Source organism: Gossypium arboreum, chromosome 8 (assembly GCF_025698485.1).
Source record: "Gossypium arboreum isolate Shixiya-1 chromosome 8, ASM2569848v2, whole genome shotgun sequence".
Lineage (NCBI taxonomy): Eukaryota > Viridiplantae > Streptophyta > Magnoliopsida > Malvales > Malvaceae > Gossypium > Gossypium arboreum.
This window is the reverse complement of record NC_069077.1, coordinates 20258144-20272938: the sequence shown is the minus strand read 5'-3', so window position 1 is coordinate 20272938 and position 14795 is coordinate 20258144. Positions and strand designations below refer to the sequence as shown.

General features: G+C 33.1%; 1 protein-coding gene and 1 non-coding gene across 4 annotated transcripts; one reads left to right on the top strand and one right to left on the bottom strand.

The window, feature by feature from the left end:
* The first annotated feature begins 5224 nt into the window (after window positions 1-5224).
* On the top strand, window positions 5225-5331 carry LOC128279985 (small nucleolar RNA R71). Its single transcript, XR_008270168.1, has one exon. It is a non-coding gene; the product is annotated as a small nucleolar RNA R71 (small nucleolar RNA).
* A 5835-nt stretch (window positions 5332-11166) lies between these two features.
* LOC108467830 (26S proteasome non-ATPase regulatory subunit 2 homolog A) lies at window positions 11167-13752 on the bottom strand. Of its 3 annotated transcripts, none has more exons than XM_053018222.1 (8): window positions 13356-13752; window positions 13198-13278; window positions 12969-13089; window positions 12532-12599; window positions 12315-12383; window positions 12163-12205; window positions 11665-12040; window positions 11167-11472 (listed from the first exon to the last, which is right to left on the bottom strand). In XM_053018222.1, exons 3-7 carry the CDS (start codon window positions 13059-13061, stop codon window positions 11996-11998), a joined length of 318 nt encoding a protein of 105 aa, XP_052874182.1. In that variant the 5' UTR covers window positions 13062-13089; window positions 13198-13278; window positions 13356-13752; the 3' UTR covers window positions 11167-11472; window positions 11665-11995. The 3 variants fall into 3 exon arrangements, with proteins under 3 accessions (XP_052874182.1, XP_017624114.1, XP_052874180.1); XM_017768625.2 differs by having other exon boundaries at window positions 13178-13278; window positions 13356-13751; XM_053018220.1 differs by having other exon boundaries at window positions 11167-11400; window positions 13178-13278; window positions 13356-13751.
* Window positions 13753-14795: the final 1043 nt, after the last annotated feature.

Below are 14795 nucleotides of genomic sequence, written 5' to 3'. Positions count from 1 at the left end.
ATGCCTGCTTAGTCGATGCATAATGACTGGTTTGCGTAGTGGTTGTTCCGAGCATTCACTGAGCTTGTTAAGCTCACCCACTCCTTTTTAATCATTGCAAATAAGTAGTATCGGTGTGAGCAGTGTGGTTTCGAGGGGTGATCCAAATCAGAAACTTTAGTTTCTATTAATGGATGTTATTTGTTTATTTATGTTTTGGAAATAAGAGGCAATGTGGTAGACCATAAGTTAGTTTTGCAATAACTTTAGCTGCTTGCATGCCCGTTATTCTTTGGAAATTTGTGGACTTCAAACATGATGTTTGGAATTGTTATTTGAGACATTTTGGTGTTTATTTTATGAGGTAATTGATGCATGATGTTTAGAACTAATTTGGAATTATCTATGTGTTGATATATGTTGTGTTTTTATGGTCTCGAATGGATGTATCGATATTTGGGTTTTAAAAATGATACCTCTGTAATTGTCGAAGTAGGAGGGGTTCGGTGGTAGGGTTAGGGGAAAGGTAAAAAAAAATGAAATTGAAAAAATGTAAGAAAAAGCTAGGGTTAAATATGGGACACAGTCATGTAATAGCTCGTGTTGGGCCATACGACCCTGTCTCGTCCCCGTGTAAGACAACCCAGGCTGTGTGCCATTTTGAATTCAAAAGAAATTAAGTTTCGAGACTCACACGGCCTAGGACATGCTTTTGTTTCCAAGTCGCGTGTCTCTTCTTTTTTTTTTTTACATATTAAACATTCAACAAAATTAAGGAAAATAAAAATTAAATCACTCGGGTTACCTCCCGAAAAATGCTTATTTAAAGTCTAAGCTCAACTTTCCCTTACACGCTTATGGTTAATTCGAATCTTAGAGCCGGAGCTCCTCTCTTCCATTATTAATATCACCACCAAGATAAGATTTGAGCCGATGACTGTTTACGTTAAATGTTCCGTATTCAGGATGTGTTACCTCTATTGTACCGTATGGAAAAATGATTTTTACCACAAATGGGCCTGACCATCTCGACTTCAACTTTCCAGGAAACAATTTGAGCCTTGAATTATATAAAAGCATTCGATCTCCAATTGTGAACTATTTAGGCTACTTTAAACGAGCGTCGTGATGTTGCTTTGTCACTTCCTTGTACAATCTCGAGCTCTTGTAAGTATTTGCTCGCCATTCTTCTAACTTATTTAGTTGCAACAGTCTCTTCTCACCTACAAGTTTAGGATCGTAATTTAGAAATTTTATTGCCCAAAATGCTTTGTGTTTGAGTTCAAGTGGTAAGTGACAGCTCTTTCTATAAACAAGTCTATAGGGGGATGTTCCTATGGGTGTTTTATACACAGTCCTGTAAGCCCATAAAGCATCATCTAATTTTAAAGTCCAGTCCTTTCTATTCGTCTCTACGGTCTTTCCTAGAATGCGTTTGAGTTCTCAGTTTGACACTTCAACTTGATCACTAGTTGAGGGTCATAAGGGGTAGCTATTCTATGATGTACACTATATTTCTTAAGGGTCTTATCAAATTAAACATTGTAAAAATGTGTACCCTTATCACTGATGATCGCTCTAGGTGCTCTAAAACTAAAGAAAAGTTTCTTAAGAAGCTGAACTACCACCCTAGCATCATTAGTAGGTAAAGCCTGAGCTTCCATCCATTTCGACACATAATCTATCACCACTAGTATGTATTTATTGCCATAAGAACTGGGAAATGGTTCCATGAAGTCAATACCCCAAATGTAAAAAATTTCACAAGAAAGCGTATAAGTTTGAGGCATTTCATCATGTTTGGAAATTTTACCTGTTTGCTAACATCTATCACAGAAGGCAACATACCTGTTAATGTCTTTGAACAAAGTGGGCCAATAAAAACCTGATTCAAGGACCTCATGTTCTATTCTAAGTCCACTATAGTGTCCTCCCGTCAGTTTAGGGTGACAATACTCCAAGATTCATTTCCTTCTAGTTCTAAAACACTTTTTTGGATCATTTGATCCGCGCACATGTGAAAAAGAAAAGGACCCTCCCAAAAATTATTTTTCACATCAACAAAGAATCGTTTCTTTTGATGATAAGTCAAACCTTTTGGTAAGATATTAGCTACCAAATAATTCACAATATTTGCAAACTAAGGCCATTCAGAATCAATTACTACAAAAAGTCGTTCTTTAATAAACGAGTCATTTATTTCCCTTCATTGAGCTTCTCAAGGTCGGGGTTTTCGAGCCTTGAGAGGTGGTTTGCTGCAAGATTTTCAACTCCTTTCTTATCTTTAATTTCCAAATCAAATTCATGCAACAATAAAATCCACCTTATAAGTCGAGGTTTTGCATCTGGTTTAGTAAGAAGATAACGGAAAGCGGAGTGATCAGTGTACACAACAACTTTAGTAAATATTAAATAAGGTTTAAATTTATCAAATGCAAAAACCACAGCTAGCAAATCTTTTTCTATAGTAGTGTAATTTTCTTGTGCGTCTGTCAAAGACTTGCTAGTATAATAAATCAGCTGAAAATGCTTGTCTCTTCACTGTCCAAGTACTGCACCTATTGCAAAATCACTTGCATCACATATTAGTTCAAAGGGTAAATTGCAATTCGGTACAACCATAATTAGGGCATTAATTAATTTTTCCTTAAGAACATTAAATGCATTTAAACATTCCTGATTGAGATTAAATGACACATCTTTTTCTAAAAAAATAGTTAAAGGCTTAGCTATTTTAGAAAAATCTTTAATAAATTTCATATAGAACCTAACATGTCCTAGGAAACTGCTGATAGCCTTAACTGAATTAGGGGGAGATAATTTTTTGATAGTTTCAATCTTTGCTCTATCGACCTCGATCCCTTTACTAGAAATTTTAGGCCCAAAATAATTCATTTTGAACTATGAAGTGTCACTTTTCCCCATCACATCTCATTAGAATACATTTTAAATTCTTAAGGCATAAATGGAAAAAATTACTGAATACTAAGAAGTCATCCATAAATACCTCTATGATATCTTCCACTAGTTCATCAAAGATAGCTAACATACAACACTGAAAAGTGGCAGGAGCATTACATAATCCAAAAGGCATTCTTCGGTAAGCAAATGTACCATATGGACATGTAAATGTCATTTTTTTTCTTGATCTTCAGAAGCTATCGAGATTTGAAAGTTTCCAGAAAGTCCATCTAAGAAGCAATAATACATGTGACCCGGTAATCTTTCCAACATTTGATCCACAAACGGCAGAGGATAATGGTCTTTCCTTGTAGAATCATTTAACTCTTGTAGTCAATACAAACTCTTCATCTCGTGGCTATTCTTGTTGGAATCAACTCATTCTCAAATATCATAAATTTTCTAGGCTATAGCTCTTTTGTGTGCCTTCAACACTTGCAATAACTCATCCTTCTCTTTCGGCTTTAAATCTGAAGCAATAATCACTGACAGTGTAGAATTTTTTCCAAGAAATAATATTCCAAATGATTCGGTAATTGCCTTAAATCTAATTTGGGAGGTTCTTCAATAGAGGGTTTCAACTTCAAATCTTTACTTACCTCAATGGCCTCAAAATATTTTTGTCTAAATGGAGATGCATTGCCATCCAAATCTGTTTTCATTTTACTCATCACAGAATTAACTTTATCAGCCTCCTGTCCTTGAATAAGACATAGTTCCAATATGTCCTTATGAACAATTTCTTGCAATGATTCTTGAATAGCGTGATCAATAGAATCAATAAAATACCATGAATCATCTTAATCTCTAGAAAATCGCATGGCATCATAAATTTGAAAAATGATATCATCATCACTTACCCTAAGCACAAGTTTACTATTACCCACATCAATAATAACTCTAGCAGTGGCTAAAAAGGGTCGACCTAAAATTAATGGCACCTCAATATCCTCATCCATGTCAAGTATAACAAAATCAACACGGAATATGAATTTATCTACTTTCATAAGTACATCTTCAATAATGCCCCTAAGATATTTAACAGATTTGTTAGCTAATTGAATCCTCACTCATCCTAATGGGTTTGGGTTCCCTAAGACCAAGTTGCTTGAACATTTTATAAAGCATCAAATTAATACTAGCACCCAAATCAGTCAATGCTTTGTCAATGTTTAAACTACCAATAAAGCAAGGAATAGTAAAACTTCATGGATCTTTCAGCTTAGTGGGCAATTTATTTTGGAGGATGGCTGAACACTCCTCATTGAGCTCCAAAGTGGATAGCTCTTCTAACTTCCTTTTATCTATCAATAACTCCTTTAAAAATTTTGCATATGTGGGCATCTACGAAAGAGCTTCAACAAAAGGTAAGCTAATATGAAAATGCTTAAAAAGTTTAAGAAATTTACCAAATTGTACATCCATATGGTCTTTCTTCAACTTTGCTAGATATGGAATCAATAGTTTGTATGCTTTAAACACCGGTGGTTGAAATTTTTCTATTTTTGTCACCCCATCATCTTTCTCATCAGTTTCTTATTTCAATTTCTTTTCAAGCTCAGACAACACTTTCCCATTCCTCAATGTAGCTGCCTTCACATGCTCCTTTAGGGTTGGTTCAGTGTTGCTAGGTAAACTACCTTGCTGTCTTTCCAAAACCAGTTTAGCAAGCTATTCAATTTGATTTTCAAGTCTATGAATTGATGCTTGCTGAATTTTCAAAGTTGTCTCAATGTTTTGAAATCATTTTTCAGAAACTGAAATAAATTTAGCAATCATCTCTTCAAGGTTTGGTTTCTTTTCTTGCTGATAAGGCCGCTAAAAACTTGGAAGGGGTTGTGACCTTTGATTTCCTTAACCACCCCAAGAAAAATTTGGATGATTCTTCCATCCTGCATTATAAGTATTGCTATAGGGGTTATTTTGAGGTCTAAAATTATTACCCATAAAGTTGATTTGCTCATGCTTCATGTTAGACTTGAAGGGTGAATATTCTAAATTAATCATCCCCACTCTATTTGCATCACATTGCATCACTGGATTTACCTGCTTAGAAAAATTTAGACCATCAATTTTCTTACTAAGAGCTTCAACCTGGTTTTCCAACATAGAACTTTCATCAACATAAAAAACTCCACCTGCCTTGACAGGTTTTACTCTCGTAACTTGCCACTGATAATTATTCAGTGTCGTATTCTCAATAAACTCTTGAGCTGCATCAATCATTTGTCTAGTTGAGGGATTCAAACTATTGTAAAAAGTGTGAACTTGAAGCCATAAAGGTAGTACATGGTGAGGACACATTGTCAACAAATCCTTAAATCTCTCCCATGTTTCATAAAGAGTTTCAATATCAAACTGGACAAAAGAAGATAAGTCGTTCCTCAATTTAATTGTTTTTGCCTGTGGAAAATATTTTAACGAAAATTTTTCAGTCATTTGAGCCGAAGTAGTGATAGAACCTCGTGGCAATGAATTTAACCACTGTTTTCCCTTGCTCCTCGATGAGAATAGGAACAACCATGAGCATATGGCATCATCAGTAATGCCATTGATCTTGAAAGTGTCACAAATCTCTAAAAAATTGGCCAAATAAGCATTCAGATCTTCATCTTGCAAACCATCAAACTGAACATAATGTTGCACCATCTGACTTATATTCGGCTTGATGTCAAAATTGTTTGCATTAACAGACGGTCTAACAATACTTGATTTAACCCCAATTAGAGTGGGCTTAGCATAATCATACATAGTCTGAGGGGTAGGACGTGCAGGAGGTAGCCAATTGCTTTGATTATCACACATCTCCACAGTAATATCCTTTTCCTTTTGATCCTCTACTATATTTTGTTGACTTTGTCTTGCTTCTCTAAACTCTCTACGATTTCTGTGAGCAGTCTTTTCAATATCACTATAAAAAAAATAATAGATCTAACGGGTTTCCTTTAGTCATAAACCAAAAGAACCTTCCAAAAGTAAAAAAAAAAATTAAAATATAAAAATTAAATTAAAAACAAAAATATTAAAATTAAAATAAAAACGACTAAATTAATAGAAATAAAGTTTTCTTAATATTTTAGTCCTGACAATGGCGTCAAAAACTTGATGTCCATGAAACCAACTAAAAATCTAACTAAGGCAAGTGCACCTATCAATTAATAGTATAGCTACGATGAGAAAAGATATCATTCCCACGAAAACTAAAAGTACTAGTAATTACCGTCTTTCTTTTATTTAACCAACAAATTGGAGTGATTGATTAAAACTAAAATTAACTAAATTAATTAACTAAAGAACATGACAAAGAACAAATTAAGAAAATAATTGAATAATAACCAAGAAGCGAAACAATACTTAGGAAAGAATTCACTTAGACTTCATCTGTCATTATCAATCTCAATTACACAATTTCTTCACTTCGTATCTTGATCCATAGAAATCCCTAAATTATGCTAATATCTCTCTTCAAAACTAAGAGCAACTGACTCTAGGTTGATTAATTGAAATTACTTTCTAATTAAAACCCCTATTATTACATTAACTCGATCTATAGATTCCCCTATTAGATTCGACTCTAATCTGGTAGACTTATGTCGTTCCATTTCTAAAATTGCATGCAACTCCACTCAATTATGCTAGACCTACTCTTAAACATGGACTTTTCCTCCTTTATTCAAGCACATCAAATATGGATTAATAGTCTGAAAATATTAAACCAAGAATTAAGCACAGAAAATTGAGAACAAGATCCAAATGTTTATTGTGTAAAACATAAATCAAAAGACAGAATTCGTTATAGGGTTCATCTCCCCTAGGTATTTTAGAATATTAGTTTATAATCGCAAATAAAAACATCTTAAAGACAGTATAACCACAAGAAATAAAGAAACTCATAATAAACTTTAAAGAAATCAAAATGAGAGCTTCAATCTTGATGGAAATCTACTTCCGAGTCAGCTTTAAAGGTGTTTTTTTCGAGTTGTTTTCTTCAATATTTTTTGACGGCTTATTCCCCTCTTCTTATATTTGGTATATATAGGTTTTAGAATGATTGAAAAACCTAAAAGTTTTGTTTTCAGTGTTTCCAGAGTGCATTTTGTGAAATCCACACGGTTTGGCACATGGCCGTGTGGCTCACACAGCCATGTGTCCAGCCGGTGTGGCTCCTGAAGCTTGTTCTGATTTTTTTATTTTCACTTGTTTCTCGCTCCTTTTGCTCCCAAATGCTCTCCTAAAGTATAAAAACATGAACTTAAAGGATTAAGAGCACAAAATTCACCATTTTAAATCGAATAATCATCCAAAACCACATTAAGAATTAGGCTAAAACATGTTACTTTTGGCATTTATCAACTGCCACACGACACACGGCCTAACCACACAGCTGTGTGTCTTATTGTCTTTAGGTACGGGTTTCACACGGTTTAGCACATGGCGCACAACATGGCCGTGTGTCTTATAACAGTTTGACACAAGGTCTAGGACACAGCCAGCGACACGACCGTGTGACCCAATATCGAATGCACACATGGGGAAGCACACGATCTTGTGACCTTAATTTGAATATACACACGGGTGGACACATGGACTGGGACACAACCGTGTGTCTAGACTTCAAATGTCCACACGATCTGGGCTATGACACACGGCCGTGTGTCCCCTATTTTCAAAATTTTCAACTTTTTCCTAATTTCTATTTTGTTTCGAATTAACCCTAAAATGTTTCCAAACTATTTTTAGGGCTCCGTAAACTCGGTTTAAGGCCCGTAAGTGTTTGTTTGTTATAAGTGGTATGTGATTTGATTATTTGTAATTATAATTGAATATTTGTGAGTTAGTAATGTTAAATGTTTAAAATTTTATCGTAATACTTTGTGACCCAAATCCAGTGATGAAGACGAGTTAGGGGTGTTACAATATCCATAAACATCAAACGCAATAAAATAAAGATAAAAAATTGGATTTTTAATGGAGAAAATTAGAATCAAGTAAAGATGAACAACTAGTAGCAAGGTAAGAAGCAAAAAACATTAAAGGTGGAATCTTTAACAACTAAAACTAAAGAAATTTGAAATAACATTAAGCAAAGATTAAAGAGTGGTTACAAGAAAGTTTAAAGACTTAACATGTAAATAAAACTAAACTATAAAAAGAACTAACTTAACTAATAACTATGAAATCTATTCAAAAGAAAAGAGAACACCTAAAATAAAATTGAAAAGAAAAAGAAAAAGAAAAATGAAACCCTAACCCCAACCTAAAACTAAGAATAAAGATTATAGAAACTAAAGTGAAAAGCTCTCCATTTTTCTCAGCCAAAAGTGGCTTTACATAGTTGATTTCTAACCCAAAAATGTCGCCTAAAGTGCCCTTGAATGCTGGCTTTTGATTGGTGCTTCGAGTGGACAAACTCTGTCTCTGATGCCATTTTTTGTCCCACACAACAGGGATATCATGATACCCAAGTTAGGATATTGCAATATTGTCGACAATCTCCAAAAAGAGGTGCTCTAGGTGGATGTCGTGATATCACTATAGATGGCCTCTTTTCCTCTTCAATTCAGGCTTCTCAGAGATGTTGCGACTTCTATGCTTCAATGTCGTGATACCCTCTTCTAGGCGATTTTTTCGCTCATGTTCAGGCCTCTGATGGCTCCCTACAAAACTCAATTACCCATTAGGGTCCCTAATGGCACAAGTGGCCAATTTAGGTAAAAAAGAGAAGAAAAAAATGAGACATTTTCATTTATTAACTGAAAATATGGAAATAATGACAAACTATGGTAAAAACTCTATTTTGCTCGAGAAAAAAAATTCTTTAATGGCGTCAAAAAGGCCTAATTTGCCACATCGATTTATGGTAGATCAATAGGTAAAGTAGATTCTCGATAGATCAAGCAGTTATCTCAACAACCACCAATCGATCCTCGACTCAGCAAAGTTTGTATAATTTTGTTTTGTTAAAGTGTGGCATGTACCTAGTTGAGTTGGTTTTAGTATAATATTAGTTTTTTTTTTTGTGGCCATTAAGATTAGAAGTTGACGTATAGAAATAAATCATATGGATGTATCATTTATTTGGGTCAACATATGGATGAAATGAAAAAACAATGATTTATTGTCTATAGTCCAAGTGAATAGGTATGATTAATGGAGAATTTAAGTAGAATTATGTTTGGTAGTTAAATTATAAGTGTTATGGCATTGGTATATTGTTGCATAAGGTGTTAAAGTGCATAATTTGATGCTTGAGAAATGTATGTGTTGAATGAAAATATGAGGTAAATAAGTACGGTAGATGTTTGCAAAATTGTAGGTCGATGTTCAATTAGAAATTGCAAAAACAGTGTGTGACGTCATGACGTCGTGACGTCGCGACGTCGTGCAGGTGATATCGTGACAAGATCATGACTTCAGGGCATATTGTAATGTCATGCATGGGTCATTGAGATGAGACCATTTAGTATATTGCGTCGCAACAAAGAACTCCCTGATGTTGCCACGTCAACTAGAAGTTTTGCCAACATTACAATTTAGTCCTAATTCGACCTCAGTTAGCTGTAGAGCTATTGTAAGCTCATATAAGACCCAAAAATGATTATGTGTCATACCATATAATTATATTACTTGTATTTTATGTTAACTGACATTAATTGAATATAATTCGATCGTAGTTGCTTTGACAACGAATGCGACACCTTATAACTCGGACCCGGCGATCAAGTCGAGTAAAAGGTGTTACAATTTGATTTAACTGCATTAGAACTTATTGATTTGTATAAAATATTTTAATTTTTATATTTATGAATTATATATTATTTTATATATAATAATGTGAAATTATATATGATTGGCTTGTATTATAATTTATAAGGAAAGATAAAAATACCAATTTTTTTATTATAAATTTTTAACATTTAACTGTGTTTGCTGAGGAAAATGCCACTGAAGGCCTTCTTTTGCTACATTTAAAAGGCAAAACCCACAAAAAGATTACATTCTACAGCTTTTTTGGTAAATAACATCACAATAAGTCTTATTCCGTTAAATATTCTATATCTATTGCGGTGTTTTTACACCATCATTTTTTGCAGCGTTTTTTATTTCATCACTATTAAAAAAAGGGCCTCTAAAGATCCATTCTGCTGTGGTGATTGTTGGATGATATCTTGAATTAACAAAGTCATATTAATGTAAAAAGAGTTCCTCACTCCAACAACTTTTTTTTCCTTTTCTCGAAACTCTTTAGTACATTTCCTTCTTTTTATTCCTTTATTCATCATCTGCGTTATGTGTTTTTAACATCTTATTTCTTCAACATGAACCCAAATTTCTCATCTCCAAACATCGTTGAGTTGTTGATTCCAAGGCTGACTCTGATTTCCAGTATTAGTACTACAAGCTTCTCGTTACTAAACTAGTCTCTAAAGAATGACAATGTTATTAATGGGATGCTTTCAATTGTTGAATTTCATATCTTGGCAGAGGCGGGAGATAAAACCTCATCATGATCTAAGAATAATATTTTAATAAGGATTTCATTTTATTTATCTAAATTTCATTGAATTTTTTTTTATAATATAGTCATTTCAATGTAAAATCGAAATAAAAATAAACACTTAATTCAAGTTGATTATTTGTTTTCAAAGACTAATAATGAATTTAACATTTTGCCACTATTGAATTCTCAAATTGCTTAACTAGAATATATAATATATATTCACTACAGCAAATCAGGTTTTAGCGGCATTTTTTGGGGCCTTTAACAGCGTTTATAAGTGCCACTAAAATAATTTGCGACGTTTTGATAAACGCCACGAAAAACACCGCTGTAGATAACGTCACTAAATTTTGCAGCATTTATGTGAAAAAAGCCGCTATAGAACATGACCTTTAGCGGCGCTTCTCTTGCAAACGCCGTTAAAAGACATGACCTTTAGCAATGCTTCTCCTGAAAACGCCGCTAAAAAGCATGACCTTTAGTGACACTTCTCCTACAAATGCCACTAAAAATCATAACATTTAGCGACGCTTCTCCCACAATCGCCGTTAAATAACATGACCTTTAGCAATTTTTCTCCCCAAAATACCACTAAAGAACATAACCTTTAGTGGCACTTCTTACACAAACGCCGCTAAAAGTTATATCTTTAGCCGCGCTTCCCCTTAAACGCCGCTAAAGGTCATTAAAAATAAAAAAGATTAAAATATTATAAAGAGAGCATATATCAAAGGGAAGCATGCCATAGTATCAACACTATTATCACATCACATACAACAAGCATTAATTGGATAACAGTTTATACACAAATCCATTCCTATCCCTCTACCCGCTTAAGCAAATCCTTCAGCATTACTTTAACAGTTCCTATACAATTCCATTTATGTTCCAGGTGCACAAGTAACTTCCGTTTGATTGTAATAATCAGCCCATTGCTTGTAACGCTACCGATATGAACTCTGCAAAGATATGAATGTTACGCAAATCAACTGTAAGTAGCTTGTAGTGATCACTGAGCACTTCTCCATTCTCTGCAAAGATATGAACTCTGTATCATTCTACAAAGAAGCATGTGCCAAAATGCACCAAAAGCAAGATACTATGAAGTACAAGAAGCTAGCTCTGTGATTCCTTCAATCAAAAGTTTGTTGGTGCATAATGAATTATAAAGCATTGAACATGAAACAGAGCACACCAATATTATAATTATATATAGGTGGTACCTGCATCAAGTGGAAACAGAGGGAAGATGAGGAGAAGGATCAAAGAGCTGAAGGACAGGATGGAACTTCTCTTTGGATTGGCAGCTATATGATGACAAAAATCTTCCCCAAAATATTGATTTAACATATTGATATTTCAATATATTATTTTTCCCCAAAATTCTTCCCCAAAATGAATGAATTAAATTAGTATCGAAAATGAATTAAAGAAATGATAAACGAAAAGAGTTTTCAATTAATATAACTCATAGAAACTACGAAATGAAACAATCTGTCGCACAAGCTCCATATGACAAAGAGAAAGTTATACGTTCATATGAAATGAAACAATCTATTGCACAAGCTCCAGTAGATCTTCAATTGCAGCCTCTTCGCTCTGCATTAGCAACAAAGTAAATAACATTAACATCCAGATTAATGTCTCGCCATTAAAGATAACCCTACATTACATAACTCATAGAAACTACGAAATGTCTAAAGATTCCTTAGACTTCTAACCTGTCGCTTCCTATACTCTTGTGCAATTTCTCCAGCCAAGTTCCTGAGAACAAATAATGAAGTGAGAACAAAATTATTCTAGTTATATGTCAACACGAACATGAAACCAATATGTTAATTATAGATTGAAAAATAAAGAAGTAAATTAGTACCAAAAATAAATTCGCATAGGTGATCTTCTGGTTACAAATCCTAAGTCGGAGCACCAACACAAAGTGGAACTTGAAACCAATAACAAACACAAAAACATTAACACAATCTAAAACAACTTATAAGTTTGACCAGATATAGCTGATGAAGAACCGCTAATACAAAATTTTCACAAAAAGTAGAGTAAATTAGCATGTTATCAAGTCGGACAATGCTCACCTCACATACTCATGACCCCACGAACCAATATCACCTTCTAAACCCAACAATCTGTACTTCAAACTCTCCTGTAGGATTGTCAAACGAAAAAAAATGATAAACAAAGATAGAACCCAACACAGACAGGATATCGGCTAAGTATTTCTGCAAACAAGTGAAGGTAAATTAGTGATACAGAGTATATGGGAAAAAAAAGGAAATATATAGGAAGCAAACACTAAAAAAATTGAAATTCTTGATTTTCAAAAGTGTGGCTAATTGAGATATTTATATAAGGAACAATTCGCAGCACCCCTGAAATAAAAATTATAAACAACGTCCCTATATAAAATATTAATGCCTTCATCTAAATCATCCTTCAGTGAATTGCTTAGCCCAATAAACATTACCCTAATAAAAGATGTAATGGAAGATAATCAAAGCAAAATTCCTAATACCTTCAAATCGGATTCTGGCATTGTCTCATAAAAAGCTTTTAGGGTTCCATAATGAGGATGGAGAAACTTCAATGGCTTCGGAACAGAAGTCATAGAGCTTGTTGAAGTCCAGATTTCATGCCTACATAGCATATCAAATCAAATCATAATTGTTTTAAATAACCTTTAACTAAAAGTGACAAAAAAAACCCCTAATTTGATTCAATCACCTCATGCTCTCAAGACCTACTTTCTGTAACCTAGGATCGGAATCCTGAACTCTCTCTACATATAACTCCAACTGTTGTTTCAAAGCCAAATTCTTCTCCGACTGCATAAAAAAAAAGCCAAGTGTTAAAAAAATCGATACAGTTAACCAAAAAAGCTAAATCCCGAACAGCCACTCACCAGATCCTCATCATCTTTTTTCTTTTGGTCCTCAGCCGTACAGATCTTGGGAGGATCCGAAGCAGCTGCAGGATGGCTTCAGCATATGAGATTGAAAGACATGATTCCTTCCCCCCTCCCGATAGAAGCAAAAGGAAGAGGCTAGGGTTTTAATTGAACGTTGAAAAGGAAATTGGAACAATCAAATTGCACGCTGCGTCTCTTCCGTTAGTTGAGATTAAAGGTGGTGGGTAGGCATGAAATCTTTAAGAGAGAAAATTTATGAGAAGGGGATTTTGATCGGTGAAACCAAAGGGAATAGAATCATGGTTTTTAGCAGCGTTAAATTAGGGATTTAGGGGAGGGAGTGAAAATAAAACCGCGCGGTTTCGATGGAAAATTTTTTGCGACATTTTCACTAAAAACGCTATTATAATTAATTTTTTACGGTATTTTTCTTAAAAAAACACTACTATTGCTCAATTTTTTTTTTTTCATTTTTAACATATATTTTTCTATTTTTTTGTTTTAAAATTTTTGTGCTGAGATTATCATTTTTGAAATTTTTATTTTTTAAATTTTGAATATTGATCTTTTAACTGAAATATGGACTAAAATATTAAATATTAAATTTTTAATTTTTAATTTTTCAATTTTCAATTTTTTAAAGATTTTTATCATTTTAAATTAACATATAAAAGATAGTATCATGTCATGTGAATTACCTTGTAGGTTTTCACGTCAATATCATTAAAAATTAATTTTACAATTACATTCCTATTAAAATGAGATTTAACATTTTTAAAAAGTGGAAGCTTTTGGTTCAAAAATGAGAATCAAATTGATAAAAAATATAAATATTGAAAGTTAAAATTTAATTACCATGATCAACTTTTTAGGAATTAAATTGATAGATGGGTATGGCATGGTCTAGTATTGTTGAAAGGATTTCTTTTTTCTTTCTTTTTTCATCAACATTATTCTTTTAAGTATGGTCTGCATTAGTTATTTAGATTTTTATATAAATGGCATTTAATTATATGTATACACCTAAATTTTGATAGAGATACATCTCGTAATTATATATGAATTTCGGTTTAATATGTAATTGTAGACGTGAAATTCTAATTCGGTTTAAATGTATAGTTGAAACTTTAATTTTGATTTAATCATACACATTTTAAAAAAAATAAATACATCAATATATTTTTATATTGAATAAATATAAAATGATGTTATATCAATAATTGTGTTAATAATTTACAAGAACTGGATCAAATTAAAGTTCATGTATGCTTTTGGGATTTAACCTATTTTGATATATATTTTTTAAAATAATAATTTATATTTATCTTATTTAGATTTATATTATAAAAAATCCAAGATACACAAGCTAAGTAGTTCACCATATTTACCCCTAAACCCTAAAAATTAAACCCTAAACCACAAACACCAAACCTA

Bases quoted from the DNA above. Each gene is read 5' to 3' on its own strand.
- LOC108467830 (XM_017768625.2), bottom strand. The intron at 12,600-12,968 runs GTATTAGGAATT...ACAATCCTACAG, and splicing joins TGCCAGAATCCGATTTGAAG to GAGAGTTTGAAGTACAGATT. The intron at 12,041-12,162 runs GTTAGAAGTCTA...TTGCTAATGCAG, and splicing joins AAGAGTATAGGAAGCGACAG to AGCGAAGAGGCTGCAATTGA.